We start from the raw sequence: 22385 nt of genomic DNA, 5'->3' as shown, positions 1-22385 counted from the left end.
TTTTCATATCAAAAAGTGTTATCACCTGAACAGATGACACCAACATCATAAGAATGTAAACTGTAGTAGTAGTTGTAGTAGTTTCCCCATCCAGTGTGTTGACATTCAGTTAGAGAACTTTCATTTCCTGAACAGGTCACATCACTGAGCCAGACCTGTCCACTTCCTGCACCAAATTTAGATGATGGAGTAGCTACTAGTGCAGTCCCACAGTTTAACTGTCTGCAAACCACCTCAGCATCGTTTAAGTCCCAGTTATAATCAGAAACTGTTCCCCAGACATTATCATGATAAACTTCAACTCTGCCAGAACATTGGCTCGATCCAGAACCAGCTAATCTAATCAGATCTAAAAAGGAAAGAACATGAAAAACATTTTAATACACCCTTACATAAAAAAAACTACCTTGTAATATTACCTCTATCCAGCAGTTTTCACACCTGAACAGATGACAGCAGCATCCTGACCATGTTCACATGTGTTTGATCCAAATCCACTGTGTTGACACTCAGTTAGAGAACTTTCACTTCCTGAACAGGTCACATGATCAAGCCAGATCTGTCCAGTTCCTGCACCAAAGTGAGCTGATTGAGGAACTTCCAGTGCCGACCCACAGTTTAACTGTCTGCAAACCACCTCAGCATCATTTAAGCCCCAGCCATCATCACAGACTGTTCCCCAGCTGTTACTGTGATAAACTTCAACTCTTCCAGAACATCGAGTCGATCCAGATCCAGTTAAAATGATGGACACAGCTGAAAACAAAACACAGAGACGATATGAAGGGGACCAAACACAGAATACTTTCAGTTTCCAGCCACAGATTCCAAGGTATAGCAGAATGGTAAACTGAAAGGTGTAATACTGTGTCCAGAGGAGAAATATTTTACTGCTATTATTTGCTGCTATTAGGATAATCATCATTACCATTTCAGTATTAATAGTGATGTTGCATTCAGATGCATTCTGGTGTTCAAATATATGGGTATTATATCAGTCTTTATTACAGGTCCAAGAAGAACCACTTTAAACTGTTGAGTTGGATCTATGATTTTAACGGCTTTTGAATGTTTTTATATTCTTACACTGAAGTTCAGACCAGTGGGTGAGAGACTGAGTGCAGGCTGACAGGAAGTTACATGCTTTTGCAGAAGTGAAACTGAAAGCAGACGCTGAGTGCAACTACTGTGAGTAGGTTATGAAACTGTATTAAGCTTTTAGTAGAGGCTTTTGATTAAAACATTTATTCAGTAGATTACATATATAGTTCCAGTTAGGTTATTATATGTAAGGATGAGCCTCTGTTCTGGTGAAAGGTCAGAAGTGCAACGGGTGAGATGAGAGAGCATTTAAGGGCGAGACACACATACAGACACATATAGTAAGAGAGGTCATGACACGTACGCAGTACACAGCACGCACGCGCCCCCGCACGTGCACGCACACACACATATAAGTAGACTCATTTAGGTAAGAGTTTATAACTGCAAAGTTTGGGTGCGTATGTGGTAGTCTGTTCCAGGAAGTACACCAGATGTCCCAGAGATAAGCGACAGCGAAGGCGGGCTGAGAGGAAGCACCTGGCTTCGACCCGAAGAAGATGTTCTGTTTTAAACTATGTTAAAAGTCATTGTGGTTTTGGAGTGACGTATGCTTTGTTTAAGTCTGCCTGGTAACAGGAAGACTGCCAACCCTATAAAACCTTTGTCTAATTATTGTAAGTTTAGTTCGACGCTGAAATCTGCACAGCGTTCGGACTCACACATGTGTTCATTAAAATGCCGTCTAATTGCACCAGCCTGGATCTGTGGTTATTTCGGATTCCTCATCAATATTTTGAACCTTAACAACTGTCAGTCAAAACAGGTTGAACGCTAATAAAACAGTCTATAAAAAGTCCAATGGATTCACTCCTGAACTAGAAAAACATTCAGCTCCCAAATTTGTATTATGACAGAGTTTGTGAGGACTGCAGAACATCAACATTAAGAAAGTTGAAGCAGGAGACTTTGTTTGAATTGTTTCAATTACAAGACCTGAAAAGAACTAAGAAAACTTCAAGTTGCAGTCTTTATCAAATATTTCAGGGGTATTGTCTCCCTTAAAGACACACACTCACACACACACACACACACACACACACACACACACACACACACTCACATGAACACACAGATGTGTGGGTGATCTCCCCTTTCTGAAATTATCTTCCATGTCCCACTCATAAATGTTCATTTGAAGCTATCAAAATGTTCCTTTCAGGTATTTAAAATGAAATCTCTAATCTTTTAAGTTATTTAAAAAGTAATGTATAGCTCTCTGGATCTGAGCTGCGTTTAAAGAGAAAGATGCAAACATTTTACCACTCAAATATTCTACACTGTGGTTGTTGCACAGATGACTTTGACTGTTCACACTGAATTTCACTATAAAACACACTAATAAGTGGAAGATGGAAGTCTAAAAAAAGTTATTTTTACAGTGATTAACATTCATCAGATGATCAAAAGAATATCTCACCTGAACAGATGACAGCAGCATCCTGACCATGTTCACATCCGTTTGATCCAAATCCACTGTGCTGACACTCAGTTAGAGAACTTTCATTTCCTGAACAGGTCACATTGTCAAGCCAAATCTGTCCAGTTCCTGCACCAAAGTGAGCTGACTGAGGAACTTCCAGTGCCGACCCACAGTTTAACTGTCTGCAAACCACCCCAGCATCATTTAAGTCCCAGCCATCATCACAGACTGTTCCCCACCTGTTATTGTGAAAAACTTCAACTCTCCCAGAACATTGACTTGATCCAGATCCAGTTAATCTGATTGGACCTTTTAATGAAAAACACATGACACAAACGATGTTTTAATATATGTCCCTTAAAGAAAACAAAGATACATATCACACAAAAATACATTAACATGCAGTATGTTCCATGCCAAAAAGTGATGTCACCTGAACAGATGACACCAGCATCATAATAATGTCTATCGTAGTAGGAGTAGAAGTAGTAGTAGTAGTAGGAGTTTCCCCATCCAGAGTTTTGACATTCAGTTAGAGAACTTTCATTTCCTGAACAGCTCACACCACTGAGCCAAATCTGTCCAGTTCCTGCACCAAAGTAAGCTGTTCGAGGAGCTTGTAGTGCCGACCCACAGTTTAACTGTCGGCAAACCACCTCAGCATCATTTAAGTCCCATTTATAATCAGAGACTGTTCCCCAGACGTTATTGTGAAAGATTTCAACTCTGCCAGAACATCGGCTCGATCCAGAACCGGCTAACCTGATCAGATCTAAAAGACAAAGAACATGAAAAACATTTAAATACAGCCTTACCTCCTCAAAAATGACTATCTTGCAATATCATGTTGATCCAGTAGTTTTCACACCTGAACAGATGACAGCAGCATCCTGACCATGTTCACATCTGTTTGATCCAAATCCACTGTGTTGACACTCAGTTAGGGAACTTTCACTTCCTGAACAGGTCACATTGTCAAGCCAAATCTGTCCAGTTCCTGCACCAAAGTGAGCTGATTGAGGAACTTCCAGTGCCGACCCACAGTTTATCTGTCTGCAAACCACCTCAGCATCATTTAAGTCCCAGCCATCATCACAGACTGTTCCCCAGCTGTTACTGTGATAAACTTCAACTCTGCCAGAACATCGAGTCGATCCAGATCCAGTTAATCTGATCACACCTTTTTTGTAAAAGACATAACACAAACTATATTTCAATACATATCTTAACGAAAATACAAATGCATGAAACTCAAAAATACATTAACATGCAGTTTTTTCATATCAAAAAGAGTTATCACCTGAACACATGACACCAACATCATAAGAATGTAAACTGTAGTAGTAGTTGTAGTAGGTTCCCCATGCAGTGTGTTGACATTCAGTTAGAGAACTTTCATTTCCTGAACAGCTCACATCACTGAGCCAGACCTGTCCACTTCCTGCACCAAATTTAGATGATGGAGTAGCTTCTAGTGCAGACCCACAGTTTATCTCTCTGCAAACCACCTCAGCATCGTTTAAGACCCAGTTATTATCAGAAACTGTTCCCCAGACATTATCATGATAAACTTCAACTCTGCCAGAGCATCGAGATGATCCAGAACCAGCTAATCTAACCAGATCTAAAAGGGAAAGAACATGAAAAATATTATTATAAATCCCTACATCATAAAAGACTTAATGGAAGACACAAATGAACAGACTAACTAACAGTTTTCTCACCTGAACAGATGACAGCAGCATCCTGACCATGTTCACATGTGTTTGATCCAAATCCACTGTGTTGACACTCAGTTAGAGAACTTTCATTTCCTGAACAGGTCACATTGTCAAGCCAGATCTGTCCAGTTCCTGCACCAAAGTGAGCTGATTGAGGAACTTCCAGTGCCGACCCACAGTTTAACTGTCTGCAAACCACCTCAGCATCATTTAAGTCCCAGCCATCATCACAAACTGTTCCCCAGCTGTTATTGTGATAAACTTCAACTCTGCCAGAACATCGAGTCGATCCAGATCCAGTTAAAATGATGGACACAGCTGAAAACAAAACAGAGAGATGATATGAAGGGGACCAAACATAGAATACTTTCAGTTTCCAGTCATATATTCCAAGGAATAGCAGAATGGTAAACTGAAAGGTGTAATACTGCCAGTTAACACAGCTTGAACCCTAATGAAACAGTCTATAAAAAGTCCAATGGATTCACTCCTGACCTAGAAAAACATTCAGCTCCCAAATTTGTATTATGACAGAGTTTGTGAGGACTGCAGAACATCCACATTAAGAAAGTTGAAGCAGGAGACATTGTTTGAATTGTTTCAATTACAAGACCTGAAAAGAACTAAGAAAACTTCAAGTTGCAGTCTTTATCAAATCTTTCAGGGGTATGGTCTCCCTTAAACACACACAATCACACTCACGCACAGACACACTCACTCACACACTCACACACACACACACACACACACACATACACACACACACACACACACATACACACACACAAGCCCATTCAGCAATCTTAGCGAGGTCCTTCATTGACATAATGCTTTCCCTAGCCCTTTACCCTAAACCTAACCATAACCTAATTGTAACCCTGACACTAAAACCACATTCTGAGCATCAAGAACGCCTTTACAAGCCTTCAAATTTTTGAGGACCGGTTTGTGTGTCCTCACAAGTGACTGTTGGTTCTCACAAGTGTAGTAGAATGAAGATGTCGATCCTCACAAAGATAGCTAAACAGGAAGACACACACACACACACACACACACACACACACACACACACACACACACACACAGATGTCTGGCTGACTTTCCCTCTCTGAAAATATCTTCCATGTCCCGCTCATAAATGTTCATTTGAAACTATTAAAATGTTCCTTTAAGGTATTTAAAATGAAATCTCTAATCTTTTAAGTTATTTAAAAAGTAATGTATAGCTCTCTGGATCTGAGCTGTGTTTAAGGAGAAAGATGCAAACATTTTACCACTCAAATATTCTACACTGTGGTTGTTGCACAGATGACTTTGACTGTTCACACTGAATTTCATTATAAAAAAACACTAATAAGTGGAAGATGGAAGTCTAAAAAAAAGTTATTTTTACAGTGATTAACATTCATCAGATGATCAAAAGAATATCTCACCTGAACAGATGACAGCAGCATCCTGACCATGTTCACATCCATTTGATCCAAATCCACTGTGTTGACACTCAGTTAGAGAACTTTCATTTCCTGAACAGGTCACATTATCCAGCCAAATCTGTCCAGTTCCTGCACCAAAGTGAGCTGACTGAGGAACTTCCAGTGCCGACCCACAGTTTAACTGTCTGCAAACCACCCCAGCATCATTTAAGTCCCAGCCATCATCACAGACTGTTCCCCACCTGTTATTGTGAAAAACTTCAACTCTCCCAGAACATTGACTTGATCCAGATCCAGTTAATCTGATTGGACCTTTTAATGAAAAACACGTGACACAAACAATGCTTTAATATATGTCCCTTAAAGAAAACAAAGATACATATCACACAAAAATACATTAACATGCAGTATGTTCCATGCCAAAAAGTGATGTCACCTGAACAGATGACACCAGCATCATAATAATGTCTATCGTAGTAGTAGTAGTAGTAGTTGTAGTAGTAGGAGTTGTAGTAGTTTCCCCATCCAGTGTGTTGACATTCACTTAGAGAACTTTCATTTCCTGAACAGCTCACACCACTGAGCCAAATCTGTCCAGTTCCTGCACCAAAGTAAGCTGTTCGAGGAGCTTGTAGTGCAGAACCACAGTTTAACTGTCTGCATACCACCTCAGCATCATTTAAGTCCCATTTATAATCAGAGACTGTTCCCCAGACGTTATTGTGAAAGATTTCAACTCTGCCAGAACATCGGCTCGATCCAGAACCAGCTAACCTGATCAGATCTAAAAGACAAAGAACATGAAAAACATTTAAATACAGTCTTACCTCCTCAAAAATGACTATCTTGCAATATCATGTTTATCCAGTAGTTTTCACACCTGAACAGATGACAGCAGCATCCTGACCATGTTCACATGTATTTGATCCAAATCCACTGTGTTGACACTCAGTTAGAGAACTTTCATTTCCTGAACAGCTCACATCACCGAGCCAAATCTGTCCAGTTCCTGCACCAAAGTGAGCTGATTGAGGAACTTCCAGTGCCGACCCACAGTTTATCTGTCTGCAAACCACCTCAGCATCATTTAAGTCCCAGCCATCATCACAGACTGTTCCCCAGCTGTTACTGTGATAAACTTCAACTCTGCCAGAACATCGAGTCAATCCAGATCCAGTTAATCTGATCACACCTTTTTTGTAAAAGACATAACACAAACTATATTTCAATACATATCTTAAAGAAAATACAGATGCATAAAACTCAAAAATACATTAACATGCAGTTTTTTCATATCAAAAAGTGTTATCACCTGAACACATGACACCAACATCATAAGAATGTAAACTGTAGTAGTAGTTGTAGTAGTTTCCCCATCCAGTGTGTTGACATTCAGTTAGAGAACTTTCATTTCCTGAACAGCTCACATCACTGAGCCAGACCTGCCCAGTTCCTGCACCAAATTTAGATGATGGAGTAGCTTCTAGTGCAGACCCACAGTTTATCTCTCTGCAAACCACCTCAGCATCGTTTAAGACCCAGTTATTATCAGAAACTGTTCCCCAGACATTATCATGATAAACTTCAACTCTGCCAGAGCATCGAGATGATCCAGAACCAGCTAATCTAATCAGATCTAAAAGGGAAAGAACATGAAAAATATTATTATAAATCCTTACATCATAAAAGACTTAATGGAAGACACAAATGAACAGACTAACTAACAGTTTTCTCACCTGAACAGATGACAGCAGCATCCTGACCATGTTCACATCTGTTTGATCCAAATCCACTGTGTTGACACTCAGTTAGAGAACTTTCATTTCCTGAACAGGTCACATTGTCAAGCCAGATCTGTCCAGTTCCTGCACCAAAGTGAGCTGATTGAGGAACTTCCAGTGCCGACCCACAGTTTAACTGTCTGCAAACCACCTCAGCATCATTTAAGTCCCAGCCATCATCACAGACTGTTCCCCAGCTGTTATTGTGATAAACTTCAACTCTTCCAGAACATCGAGTCGATCCAGATCCAGTTAAAATGATGGACACAGCTGAAAACAAAACACAGAGATGATATGAAGGGGACCAAACATAGAATAACTTCAGTTTCCAGCCATATATTCCAAGGTATAGCAGAATGGTAAACTGAAAGGTATAATACTGACGGTCAAAACAGCTTGAACCCTAAAAGACAGTCTATAAAAAGTCCAATGGATTCACTCCTGACCTAGAAAAACATTCAGCTCCAAAATTTGTATTATGACAGAGTTTGTGAGGACTGCAGAACATCAACATTAAGAAAGTTGAAGCAGGAGACTTTGAATTGTTTCAATTACAAGACCTGAAAAGAACTAAGAAAACTTCAAGTTGCAGACATCATCAAATCTTTCAGGGGTATGGTCTCCCTTAAACACACTCACGCACAGACACACTCAAACACGCACACACACACACACACACACACACACACACACACACACACACACACACACACACAGACAAGCCCGTTCAGCACTATTAGTGAGGACCTTCATTGACATAATGCTTTCCCTAGCCCCTTACCCTAACCTAACCCTAACCCTTAAAAATGAATGCCTAATGTGATGGGATGTGGGATGGGAGGGATGGGATGTGGGATGGGAGGGATGGGAGGTGGGCAAATGAACTGAATCATTTCTTCAACAGATTTGATTCATCCATGAGGCAGTCTCCAACATCGGCTGCAGACTCACCCACCCCCACTGCTGCTGTTCCACCTCTGACACCTCAGACACTTCACACCTCCTCTATTCACCCTGCTCACTCCTCCCCACCCCCAACAACAGCATCCAATACACACTCAACACAAGGCTCCAGCCTGTCTCTCTCAACCACCCAGGTTAGGAGGGAACTGAGGAGGATTAATGACAAGAAGGCAGCGGGCCCAGATGGCATCAGCTCAAGGGTCGTCAGGTCCTGCGCGGACCAACTGTGTGGGGTGATGGAGCACCTCTTCAACCTGAGCCTGAGGCTGGGGAGAGTCCCACAGCTCTGGAAAACCTCCTGTGTTGTACCAGTGCCAAAGACTTCATGCCCCAAGGACCTCAACAGCTACAGGCCGGTGGCTCTGACATCCCACCTTATGAAGACCCTGGAGCGGTTGGTCCTGGCTCAGCTTCGGCGCCTGGTGAGCTCATCACTGGACCCACTTCAGTTTGCCTACCAACCTGGTATTGGAGCGGATGATGCCGTCATTCACCTCCTACATCATTCCCTTGCTCACCTGGAGACCGCTGGGACCACTGTGAGAATCACGTTCTTTGATTTCTCCAGTGCCTTTAACACTATTCTTCCCTCGGTTCTGAAGGACAAGCTGGAGAACTCTGGAGTGAACCATCACCTCACTACCTGGATTTTGGACTACCTCACCGACCGACCACAGTATGTGAGGACTCAGGGCTGTGTGTCGGACAGGGTCGTCTGCAGTACGGGGGCCCCACAGGGAACGGTTCTGGCTCCGTTCCTCTTCACCATCTACACTGCAGACTTCTCCCACAACTCCACCCAGTGCTTCCTGCAGAAGTTCTCTGATGACTCTGCAATAGTCGGCCTCATCACTGATGGGGACAACAAGGAGTACAGAGGACTGACTCAAGACTTTGTGGACTGGTGCCAGCTGAACTACCTCCAGATCAATGCCAGTAAAACCAAGGAGCTGGTGGTAGACTTCCGCAGGCACAAGCATCCTCCACTGCAACCACTGAACATCCAAGGTATGGACATTGAGGCTGTGGACAGCTACAGGTACCTTGGTGTTCATCTGAACAACAAACTGGACTGGACTCATAACTCAGACGCCCTCTACAGGAAAGGGCAGAGCAGGTTGTACCTGCTGCGGAGACTCAGGTCGTTTGGAGTGGAGGGCCCACTCCTGAAGACCTTCTATGACTCTGTGGTGGCCTCAGCCATCTTTTATGGAGTGGTCTGCTGGGGCGGCAGCATCTCTGCTGGGGACAGGAAGAGACTGAACAGGCTGATCTGAAAGGCCAGCTCTGTTCTAGGATGCCCTCTGGACCCAGTGGAGGTGGTGAGTGACAGAATGGCGGCTAAGCTGTCATCCCTGTTGGACAACATCTCCCACCCCATGCAAGAGAATCTGACAGCACTGAGCAGCTCCTTCAGTGGGAGACTGCGGCACCCACGGTGTGGGACGGAGAGATTTCGCAGGTCTTTCCTCCCCACTGCTGTCAGACTCCACAACAAAGACTTTTGCAGCTGATCAAACCCTCACACGTGCAATAAGACTGCTATATGTGCAATTCTTTTTCTGACAAAGTTGTGCTTTTGTATTTTCTTACTCAGTTGTATATAGTATTTGTATTCTATTCTTTTCTATTGTATATAGTATTTTATTTTATTGCATTCCAGTGTTTTCTAATTTCTGCTACATAACTTTGCACTTTTGCTGTAACAAAACAAATTTCCCACCTGTGGGACTAATAAAGGTCATCTTTATCTTTATCTTTATCTAACCCTAGCCCTTACCCTAAACCTAACCATAACCTAATTGTAACCCTGACACTAATACTTTGAGCATCAAGAACGCCTTTACAAGCCTTCAAATTTTTGAGGACCGGTTTGTGTGTCCTCACAAGTGACTGTTGGTTCTCACAAGTGTAGTAGAATGAAAATGTCGGTCTTCACAAAGATAGCTAGACAGGAACACACACACACACACACACAGATGTCTGGCTGACTTTCCCTCTCTGAAAATATCTTCCATGTCCCGCTCATAAATGTTCATTTGAAACTATTAAAATGTTCCTTTAAGGTATTTAAAATGAAATCTCTAATCTTATAAGTTATTTAAAAAGTAATGTATAGCTCTCTGGATCTGAGCTGCGTTTAACCCTTAGATGCACACGTGGGGTCAAAAATATATTCATATTCCGGTATTCCTCATAAAATATGTTTGTAACATGAGGCCATTTGCATTTTTATTTATTTTTTCATTAATTTAAAAAAAAATGCAGTTTTTGTATCACTACCCCACTCTTCCACAAGTGGGGTCAAAAATGACCCCAAGCAGTTCCTATGGAATCTTCTATGAAACTTTCATTCTTAGCAATTCTGACTGTCCCACTTACACTTCTGATGGATCAAGAATTAATTTTTACACTGTAACATACATGATTTATAGTCAGGGCTGCACATAAGTGGTCTGCAGGTGCGCATTCGGTGTCAAAATAAAAGTATTCCAAGAAATTCCGAGAATATGCGCTTTTTTTGCGGTGGAGGAACACCAAAGTAATTGCTTACGGAGTTTGCTTCTTCGACATCTTTAAGAGTTCTGAACAAATGTCTGTCCTCCTCCACAACATCTAATGTACGCAAATGAGCGTTCCAACTTCTTATCTGGTACGTGTCTTTTATTTTGACAGCAAATGCGCACCTGCGGACCATTTATGTGCAGCCCTGTTTATAGTTTCCTGTGCATTTCAAACATTGTCCTTTTCTGATTTTTTTTTTTTTTTTTTAAATATCTAAAGTAACATGGCTGCTATGAGGCCAGCTAGGATCCCCTGTGGACCTTGCCCTACAAATGATCCAGGACGGATGGGATGAAGAGCCCATCGGAGGCATTGACTCAGAATCTGACATCTAAGATATAGAGGACCCAGACTATTGTCCCCCACACTGAACAAGGCCAGTCAGCTACAGAGGAGTCCTCTGTTGAGTCCTCTGAAGAGGAAATGGATATTGAGTCTAACAGAATGAGCCCCTCTTACTGCTCTAGCCACAATATTCTGAATTAGTCAGCCAGGGCTTGCACCTGGGTTTAGTATTGTCTCCCCAATAGATGCATGGAAGATGTTCATGTCTGATAATATAATAGAAGAGGTGCTGACATGCACAAACATGGAGGCACGAAGAATAGCCACAGACAGGAGGTTTGAGGGGCGATTGTGTTTGTATTGTGGCCAGTCGGGCCATTTCGTGTCCACCTGCCCGTTGCGGTCAAAAGGTGGTGCCCACCAGTAACAGTGGGGGTACTGGTGGGTGGCACTTCCTCTCTTTCCCGAGTTCCCCGCATGCAGCTTCCTGCTGTCGTGAACAACGCGTCTGGTACTTTTTCCACTAATGCTCTTTTGGATTCTGGCGCTGAACAGAACCTTATTGACAGCGGCCTCACGCGGCGTCTCGGTATTAAGACGCGGCCCCTGCAGGTACCCGTCTCTGTTATGGCTCTCAACGGACAGTTACTGCCCTCTGTCACTCACGAGACTGAACCTGTTTCATTGGTTCTTTCTGGTAATCATCGCGAGTTTCTTCGGTTTTTGGTTTTTTCCTCCCCTGAGTCTCCCATTGTTTTAGGTTACCCATGGTTTGAGCGTCATAATCCTCATGTTAATTGGTCCACTGGTCGTATTGAGAGTTGGAGTAGCCACTGCTTGTCTCACTGTTTACAGTCTGCTCTTCCGCCCTCGCCTTTCTGCTCGTCAAAGCTGGCACCGGAGGAGTTGGATCTTTCGTCCGTACCTGAACAGTATCATGATCTGGGGGCGGTTTTCAGTAAACGCTGTGCGCTTTCGCTTCCCCCCCATCGTCCTTATGATTGTAGCATTGAACTGTTGCCTGGAGCTCCATTGCCCACCAGCCGGCTGTATAACCTCTCTGGTGCGGAGAAGGCGGCCATGGAAAGGTATATTACGGAGTCGTTGGAGGCGGGCTTAATCCGTCCGTCATCTTCACCGTTGGCTGCGGGTTTTTTCTTTGTGGACAAGAAAGATGGATCTCTCCGACCCTGTATTGATTTCCGGGGTCTTAATGACATAACTGTGAAGAACAAATACCCTCTTCCTCTGATCTCTTCTGCTTTTGAACCTTGCCTTTCGGTCTGACGAATGCACTGGCGGTGTTTCAGGCATTGATTAATGATATGCTACGGGACTTTTTGAATCGGTGTGTGTTCGTTTACTTAGATGACATTCTTGTTTTTTCGTGGTCTTTTGAGGACCATGTTCAGCAGGTGCGCAGCGTTTTGCAGCGGCTTCTGGAAAACAAACTTTTTGTGAAAGCGGAAAAGTGTGAGTTTCATGCTAGTTCTGTGTCATTTCTGGGCTATGTCCTTGCTAAGGGGCAAGTTAGGCCCGATCCTGGTAAAATCAGAGCAATCGTTGAGTGGCCGATTCCTTCCACGCGCTAACACTTGCAGAGGTTTCTGGGGTTTGCTAATTTTTATCGCCGGTTTATTAAGAACTACAGTCAGATCACTCTTCTGCTTACCCGGCTGACGTCACCGGCTCGAGTTTTCAGTTGGTCGCCTGAGGCCGAGCAGGCGTTTGCCCGGTTGAAGGAGTTGTTTTGCTCCGCGCCCATTCTTGTCCACCTCGATGGTTCCAGGCAGTTTGTTGTGGAGGTGGATGCTTCTGATGTGGGTGCGGGAGCCGTGTTGTCGCAGTGCTCGCCCGATGATGGCCGTCTCCATCCGTGCGCGTTTTTTTTCGCGGCGGTTTTCTCCGGCTGAGCGAAACTATGATGTGGGTAATCGTGAGCTGCTGGCGGTTAAGCTGGCTTTGGAAGAGTGGCGTCATTGGTTAGAGGGGGCGGAACAGCCGTTTGTGATTTGGACGGACCATAAGAATCTCTCTTACATTCGGGGTGCGAAGCGGCTCAACTCCAGGCAGGCCAGGTGGCAGCTATTTTTTAGCCAGTTCCATTTTACTATCTCTTTCCGACCGGGTTCCCACAATGTTAAACCTGACGCTTTGTCCCGTCAATTTTCCCCCGCCTCTGAATCTACGGAAGTGGCCACTATCATCCCCTCGTCCTGCATGGTGGGGGCCGTGACGTGGGAGATCGAGGGCCTGGTGCGCCGAGCACAGCGGCAGGACCTAGACCCCGGTTCGGGCCCTCCTGGCAAGCTGTTTGTCCCGTCGGCTGTGCGCGCACGCGTTTTGCACTGGGTACACGCTTCTCGCTTCGCCTGTCATCCCGGCGTGCGTCGTACGGTTTCCCTGTTGAGGCGCTCTTTTTGGTGGCCCGCTTTGGAGAGTGATGCCCGCGAATATGTGTTAGCCTGCGACGTTTGTGCGCGCAATAAGAGCCGTCACCTGGCCCCTCCCGGGCTGCTACACCCCCTGCCTGTCCCGGGTCGGCCCTGGTCGCATATTGCAGTTGACTTTGTTACCGGGTTACCGCGTTCCGCTAATCACTCGGTTATTCTAACCATTGTTGACAGGTTCTCCAAGGCCGCGCATTTTGTCCCTCTATCTAAGCTCCCTTCTGCACTCCAAACTGCTCGCTTGCTCGTTGATCACGTTTTTCGGTTACATGGGATTCCTTTGGACATTGTGTCTGACAGGGGGCCTCAGTTTGTTTCTCGGGTGTGGAAGGCTTTTTGTGCTGCTTTGGGGGTGGGGGTGAGCCTTTCCTCGGGCTATCACCCGCAGTCTAATGGACAGACTGAAAGGGCTAATCGGCAGCTGGAGTCCGCCTTGCGCTGTGTGGCCTCCTCTGACCCCGCTTCCTGGAGTAGTCATCTTGCCTGGATTGAATATGCTTATAACTCCCTCACCTCGGCAGCTACTGGTTTTTCTCCGTTTGAGATATGTCTGGGATATCAGCCGCCACTGTTTCCTTCTCAGGAGGCGGAGATTGCGATTCCAGCGGTGCAAGACCATTTATGTCGCAGTCGGAGGATCTGGCGCCACACTAAGGCAGCGCTGTTTCGGACCGCGACGCGGACTTGCCGTGCTGCTGATCGGAGAAGAACGCCCGCGCCGCAATACACCATGGGCCAACAGGTTTGGCTGTCCTCTGCAAATGTTCCGCTGAAGTGCGTGTCCAGGAAGCTTGCTCCTCGCTTCCTGGGACCTTTCACCATCCAACGCATCATCAACCCTGTTTCTGTGAGGCTGCGACTGCCGGCCTCCATGAGGGTTCATCCCACGTTTCATGTGTCTCAACTCAAGCCGGTCCGGCGCAGCCCGCTGTGCCCCCCCCGTGGAACCTCCTCCGCCTGCCCGGGTTGTGGACGGCGGCCCTGTCTATTCGGTCCGGTGGCTGCTGGATGTGCGCCGTCGTGGCCGTGGTTTCCAGTTTCTGGTGGACTGGGAGGGGTATGGCCCAGAGGAGCGCTCCTGGATTCCTGGGGCTTTTATTGTGGACCCGAGTCTTATTGCGGATTTTTACAGAAGGAATCCTGGCAAGCCTGGAGGACCGCCGGGAGGTGTTCCTTGAGGGGGGGATACTATTAGGAGGTGGTGGGTAGATGTATTGTTGTTCTTGGGTTTTGTTTCCCTTCTTGGCATAGGTTGGCGGGGCGGGGTCTTGATGGCATTCCGACACACCTGCGGCGCATCGGACGTCGTCAGTGAGCGCATTTATGGAGCTGAGTCACGGACGTCTGGTGTCAGAGTATTGTCGCTTTCACTAGTGGTAACGTTTGTTGCAAGCTGAATCTATGGATTCCACGCTATTGAGCTGCATGTGTTAAGATCTATCCCCTGCCTGCTTTTTTCCTTTGTACTAGCCTGTCCCGCCTGCCTGCTCGCCTGCCTAGTTTTCTTTGTGATTGGCTTCCTTGGATCCGTGACAGGGAGTTACTTTGCACCTGTTTGTGACCACTGCTACAGCTGTATTTCTGTGTTTCAAGTAAGCTCTCCAACTCTCCCCGTCTACTTTAGTTTCCCTCTCGGTTATCGACGTTGCTCCTATCTTTGTTTGTCCCTCGTTCTCAGGTAGCTCCGGTGCGTCATCTGTCCACCCGCATACCTCGGCTCCGTTTCACCTCTTGAGCTCTGCTCATTTTGCACATTTTACTTGTTATTGTATATAGCCCTTTCCGTTGTAAATATTTTCCCACCGTCGTATATAAATCTGCATCACTACTATCCTGTGCCCGTGTGTTTCTGTCACTAAATCCATCCGTGCAAATTCACCTAACAGGCCCAGCTTCTGCAGTATATGCCGAGCAAGCATACAAAAGTGATACAAGTGATACAAAAACTGCAATTTCTTAAAATTAATCTAAAAATAAATAAAAATGCAAAGGGCCTCATGTCACAAACATGTTTTATGAGGAATACCTCAAATATGAAAATATTACAACTCTTCGTTTTAAAGATTTTGAAGAATAACAACCGAGTTTATAGCAAAATGCATTGTTTCTATTTGGGGTCATTTTTGACCCCACTCGTGGAAGAGTGTAGGTATTGGTAGGTTGTGCATCCAAGGGTTAAAGAGAAAGATGCAAACATTTTACCACTCAAATATTCTACAGTGTGGTTGTTGCACAGATGACTTTGACTGTTCACACTGAATTTCATTATAAAACACACTAATAAGTGGAAGATGGACGTCTAAAAAAGTTATTTTTACAGTGATTAACATTCATCAGATGATCAAAAGAATATCTCACCTGAACAGATGACAGCAGCATCCTGACCATGTTCACATCCATTTGATCCAAATCCACTGTGCTGACACTCAGTTAGAGAACTTTCATTTCCTGAACAGTTCACATTGTCAAGCCAAATCTGTCCAGTTCCTGCACCAAAGTGAGCTGACTGAGGAACTTCCAGTGCTGACCCACAGTTTAACTGTCTGCAAACCACCCCAGCATCATTTAAGTCCCAGCCATCATCACAGACTGTTCCCCAGCTGTTATTGTGGTAAACTTCAACTCTCCCAGAACATTGACTTGATCCAGATCCAGTTAATCTGATTGGACCTTTTAATGAAAAACACATGACACAAACGATGTTTTAATATATGTCCCTTAAAGAAAACAAAGATACATATCACACAAAAATACATTAACATGCAGTATGTTCCATGCCAAAAAGTGATGTCACCTGAACAGATGACACCAGCATCATAATAATGTCTATCGTAGTAGGAGTAGTAGTAGTAGTAGTAGTAGTAGTAGTAGGAGTTTCCCCATCCAGAGTTTTGACATTCAGTTAGAGAACTTTCATTTCCTGAACAGCTCACATCACTGAGCCAAATCTGTCCAGTTCCTGCACCAAGGTAAGCTGTTCGAGGAGCTTGTAGTGCTGACCCACAGTTTAACTGTCTGCAAACCACCTCAGCATCATTTAAGTCCCATTTATAATCAGAGACTGTTCCCCAGACGTTATTGTGAAAGATTTCAACTCTCCCAGAACATCGGCTCGATCCAGAACCAGCTAACCTGATCAGATCTAAAAGGCAAAGAACATGAAAAACATTTAAATACAGCATTACCTCAAAAATGACTATCTTGCAATATCATGTTGATCCAGTAGTTTTCACACCTGAACAGATGACAGCAGCATCCTGACCATGTTCACATGTGTTTGATCCAAATCCACTGTGTTGACACTCAGTTAGAGAACTTTCATTTCCTGAACAGCTCACATCACCGAGCCAAATCTGCCCAGTTCCTGCACCAAAGTGAGCTGATGGAGGAACTTCCAGTGCCGACCCACAGTTTATCTGTCTGCAAACCACCTCAGCATCATTTAAGTCCCAGCCATCATCACAGACTGTTCCCCAGCTGTTACTGTGATAAACTTCAACTCTGCCAGAACATCGAGTCGATCCAGATCCAGTTAATCTGATCACACCTTTTATGTAAAAGACATAACACAAACTAATTTCAATACATCCCTTAAAGAAAATACAGATGCATAACACTCAAAAATACATTAACATGCAGTTTTTTCACATCAAACAGTGTTATCACCTGAACAAATGACACCAACATCATAAGAATGTAAACTGTAGTAGTAGTTGTAGTAGTTTCCCCATCCAGTGTGTTGACATTCAGTTAGAGAACTTTCATTTCCTGAACAACTCACACCACTGAGCCAGACCTGTCCACTTCCTGCACCAAATTTAGATGATGGAGTAGCTTCTAGTGCAGACCCACAGTTTATCTGTTTGCAAACCACCTCAGCATCGTTTAAGACCCAGTTATTATCAGAAACTGTTCCCCAGACATTATCATGATAAACTTCAACTCTGCCAGAGCATCGAGATGATCCAGAACCAGCTAATCTAACCAGATCTAAAAGGGAAAGAACATGAAAAATATTATAATAAATCCTTACATCAAAAATAGTTAATTGAAGACACCATTGAACAGACTAACTAACAGTTTTCTCACCTGAACAGATGACAGCAGCATCCTGACCATGTTCACATCTGTTTGATCCAAATCCACTGTGTTGACACTCAGTTAGAGAACTTTCATTTCCTGAACAGGTCACATTGTCAAGCCAGATCTGTCCAGTTCCTGCACCAAAGTGAGCTGATTGAGGAACTTCCAGTGCCGACCCACAGTTTAACTGTCTGCAAACCACCTCAGCATCATTTAAGTCCCAGCCATCATCACAGACTGTTCCCCAGCTGTTATTGTGATAAACTTCAACTCTTCCAGAACATCGAGTCGATCTAGAACCAGTTAAAATGATGGACACAGCTGCAAACAAAACAGAGAGTTGATATGAAGGGGACCAAACATAGAATACTTTCAGTTTCCAGCCATAGATTCTAAGGTATAGCAGAATGGTAAACTGAAAGGTGTAATACTGATGGTCAAAACAGGTTGAACCCTAAAAGACAGTCTATAAAAAGTCCAGTGGATTCACTCCTGACCTAGAAAAACATTCAGCTCCCAAATTTGTATTATGACAGAGTTTGTGAGGACTGCAGAACATCCACATTAAGAAAGTTGAAGCAGGAGACTTTGTTTGAATTGTTTCAATTACAAGACCTGAAAAGAACTAAGAAAACTTCAAGTTGCAGACTTTATCAAATCTTTCAGCGGTATGGTCTCCCTTAAACACACTAACTCACACACACACACACACACACACAAGCCCGTTCAACAATATTAGTGAGGACCTTCATTGACATAATGCTTTCCCTAGCCCCTTACCCTAACCTAACCCTAACCCTTAAAAATGAATGCCTAATGTGATGGGAGGTGGGCAAATGAACTGAATCATTTCTTCAACAGATTTGATTCATCCATGAGGCAGTCTCCAACATCGGCTGCAGACTCACCCACCCCCACTGCTGCTGTTCCACCTCTGACACCTCAGACACTTCACACCTCCTCTATTCACACTGCTCACTCCTCCCCACCCCCAACAGCAGCATCCAATACACACTCAACACAAGGTTCCAGCCTGTCTCTCTCAACCACCCAGGTTAGGAGGGAACTGAGGAGGATTAATGACAAGAAGGCAGCGGGCCCAGATGGCATCAGCTCAAGGGTCGTCAGGTCCTGCGCGGACCAACTGTGTGGGGTGATGGAGCACCTCTTCAACCTGAGCCTGAGGCTGGGGAGAGACCCACAGCTCTGGAAAACCTCCTGTGTTGTACCAGTGCCAAAGACTTCACGCCCCAAGGACCTCAACAGCTACAGGCCGGTGGCTCTGACATCCCACCTTATGAAGACCCTGGAGCGGTTGGTCCTGGCTCAGCTTCGGCGCCTGGTGAGCTCATCACTGGACCCACTTCAGTTTGCCTACCAACCTGGTATTGGAGCGGATGATGCCGTCATTCACCTCCTACATCATTCCCTTGCTCACCTGGAGACCGCTGGGACCACTGTGAGAATCATGTTCTTTGATTTCTCCAGTGCCTTCAACACTATTCTTCCCTCGGTTCTGAAGGACAAGCTGGAGAACTCTGGAGTGGACCATCACCTCACTACCTGGATTTTGGACTACCTCACCGACCGACCACAGTATGTGAGGACTCAGGGCTGTGTGTCGGACAGGGTCGTCTGCAGTACGGGGGCCCCACAGGGAACGGTTCTGGCTCTGTTCCTCTTCACCATCTACACTGCAGACTTCTCCCACAACTCCACCCAGTGCTTCCTGCAGAAGTTCTCTGATGACTCTGCAATAGTCGGCCTCATCACTGATGGGGACAACAAGGAGTACAGAGGACTGACTCAAGACTTTGTGGACTGGTGCCAGCTGAACTACCTCCAGGTCAATGCCAGTAAAACCAAGGAGCTGGTGGTAGACTTCCGCAGGCACAAGCATCCTCCACTGCAACCACTGAACATCCAAGGTATGGACATTGAGGCTGTGGACAGCTACAGGTACCTTGGTGTTCATCTGAACAACAAACTGGACTGGACTCATAACTCAGACGCCCTCTACAGGAAAGGGCAGAGCAGGTTGTACCTGCTGCGGAGACTCAGGTCGTTTGGAGTGGAGGGCCCACTCCTGAAGACCTTCTATGACTCTGTGGTGGCCTCAGCCATCTTTTATGGAGTGGTCTGCTGGGGCGACAGCATCTCTGCTGGGGACAGGAAGAGACTGAACAGGCTGATCCGAAGGGCCAGCTCTGTTCTAGGATGCCCTCTGGACCCAGTGGAGGTGGTGATTGACAGGAGAATGGCGGCTAAGCTGTCATCCCTGTTGGACAACATCTCCCATCCCATGCAAGAGACTCTGACAGCACTGAGCAGCTCCTTCAGTGGGAGACTGCGGCACCCACGGTGTGGAACGGAGAGATTTCGCAGGTCTTTCCTCCCCACTGCTGTCAGACTCCACAACAAAGACTTTTGCAGCTGATCAAACCCTCAAACATGCAATAAGACTGTTATATGTGCAATTCTTTTTCTGACAAAGTTGTGCTTTTGTATTTTCTTACTCAGTTGTATATAGTATTTGTATTCTATTTTATTGTATTGTTTATATTATTCTATTTTTATTCTATTGTATATAGTATTTTATTTTATTGCATTCCAGTGTTTTCTAATTTCTGCTACATAACTTTGCACTTTTGCTGTAACAAAACAAATTTCCCACCTGTGGGACTAATAAAGGTCATCTTTATCTTTATCTAACCCTAGCCCTTACCCTAAACCTAACCATAACCTAATTGTAACCCTGACACTAATACTTTGAGCATCAAGAACGCCTTTACAAGCCTTCAAATTTTCGAGGACCGGTTTGTGTGTCCTCACAAGTGACTGTTGGTTCTCACAAGTGTAGTAGAATGAAGATGTCGGTCTTCACAAAGATAGCTAGACAGGAACACACACACACACACACACACACACACACACACACACACACACACACACACACACAGATGTCTGGCTGACTTTCCCTCTCTGAAAATATCTTCCATGTCCCGCTCATAAATGTTCATTTGAAACTATTAAAATGTTCCCTTAAGGTATTTAAGATGAAATTTCTAATCTTATAAGTTATTTAAAAAGTAATGTATAGCTCTCTGGATCTGAGCTGTGTTTAAGGAGAAAGATGCAAACATTGTACCACTCAAATATTCTACAGTGTGGTTGTTGCACAGATGACTTTGACTGTTCACACTGAATTTTATTATAAAACACACTAATAAGTGGAAGATGGAAGTCTAAAAAAAGTTATTTTTACAGTGATTAACATTCATCAGATGATCAAAAGAATATCTCACCTGAACAGATGACAGCAGCATCCTGACCATGTTCACATCTGTTTGATCCAAATCCACTGTGCTGACACTCAGTTAGAGAACTTTCATTTCCTGAACAGGTCACATTGTCAAGCCAAATCTGTCCAGTTCCTGCACCAAAGTGAGCTGACTGAGGAACTTCCAGTGCCGACCCACAGTTTAACTGTCTGCAAACCACCCCAGCATCATTTAAGTCCCAGCCATCATCACAGACTGTTCCCCAGCTGTTATTGTGGTAAACTTCAACTCTCCCAGAACATTGACTTGATCCAGATCCAGTTAATCTGATTGGACCTTTTAATGAAAAACACATGACACAAACGATGTTTTAATATATGTCCCTTAAAGAAAACAAAGATACATATCACACAAAAATACATTAACATGCAGTATGTTCCATGCCAAAAAGTGATGTCACCTGAACAGATGACACCAGCATCATAATAATGTCTATCGTAGTAGGAGTAGTAGTAGTAGTAGTAGTAGTAGTAGTAGGAGTTTCCCCATCCAGAGTTTTGACATTCAGTTAGAGAACTTTCATTTCCTGAACAGCTCACATCACTGAGCCAAATCTGTCCAGTTCCTGCACCAAGGTAAGCTGTTCGAGGAGCTTGTAGTGCAGACCCACAGTTTATCTGTCTGCAAACCACCTCAGCATCATTTAAGTCCCATTTATAATCAGAGACTGTTCCCCAGACGTTATTGTGAAAGATTTCAACTCTCCCAGAACATCGGCTCGATCCAGAACCGGCTAACCTGATCAGATCTAAAAGGCAAAGAACATTAAAAACATTTAAATACAGCATTACTTCAAAAATGACTATCTTGCAATATCATGTTTATCCAGTAGTTTTCACACCTGAACAGATGACAGCGGCATCCTGATCATGTTCACATCCATTTGATCCAAATCCACTGTGCTGACACTCAGTTAGAGAACTTTCATTTCCTGAACAGCTCACATCACCGAGCCAAATCTGTCCAGTTCCTGCACCAAAGTGAGATGATTTAGGAACTTCCAGTGCCGTCCCACAGTTTATCTGTCTGCAAACCACCTCGGCATCATTTAAGTCCCAGCCATCATCACAGACTGTTCCCCAGCTGTTACTGTGATAAACTTCAACTCTGCCAGAACATCGAGTCGATCCAGATCCAGTTAATCTGATCACACCTTTTATGTAAAAGACATAACACAAACTATATTTCAATACATATCTTAAAGAAAATACAGATGCATAACACACAAAAATACATTAA

General features: G+C 44.3%; 1 protein-coding gene across 23 annotated transcripts in view; it reads right to left on the bottom strand.

Moving 5' to 3' along the window:
- The window catches only part of LOC102078007 (uncharacterized), a 130204-nt gene that overhangs the window by 61744 nt on the left and 46075 nt on the right, over positions 1-22385 (bottom strand). For 12 of the 23 annotated variants that reach the window (XM_025899501.1, XM_025899519.1, XM_025899517.1 and 9 more), the window contains 17 exons: positions 21988-22299; positions 21547-21894; positions 21111-21422; positions 17389-17712; positions 16958-17269; positions 7415-7729; positions 6991-7314; positions 6559-6870; positions 6115-6462; positions 5679-5990; positions 4249-4563; positions 3825-4148; positions 3393-3704; positions 2958-3296; positions 2522-2833; positions 442-756; positions 26-349 (listed from right to left, as the gene is read on the bottom strand). In XM_025899501.1, the coding sequence (XP_025755286.1) occupies positions 26-349; positions 442-756; positions 2522-2833; positions 2958-3296; positions 3393-3704; positions 3825-4148; positions 4249-4563; positions 5679-5990; positions 6115-6462; positions 6559-6870; positions 6991-7314; positions 7415-7729; positions 16958-17269; positions 17389-17712; positions 21111-21422; positions 21547-21894; positions 21988-22299 (5460 nt within the window). The other 11 variants (XM_025899503.1, XM_025899522.1, XM_025899528.1 and 8 more) reach the window with 11 other exon arrangements.

This window comes from Oreochromis niloticus, linkage group LG3 (genome assembly GCF_001858045.2).
Source record: "Oreochromis niloticus isolate F11D_XX linkage group LG3, O_niloticus_UMD_NMBU, whole genome shotgun sequence".
NCBI lineage: Eukaryota > Metazoa > Chordata > Actinopteri > Cichliformes > Cichlidae > Oreochromis > Oreochromis niloticus.
The sequence above is the reverse complement of the archived record's forward strand: the minus strand, read 5'-3'. Positions and strand labels throughout refer to the sequence as shown.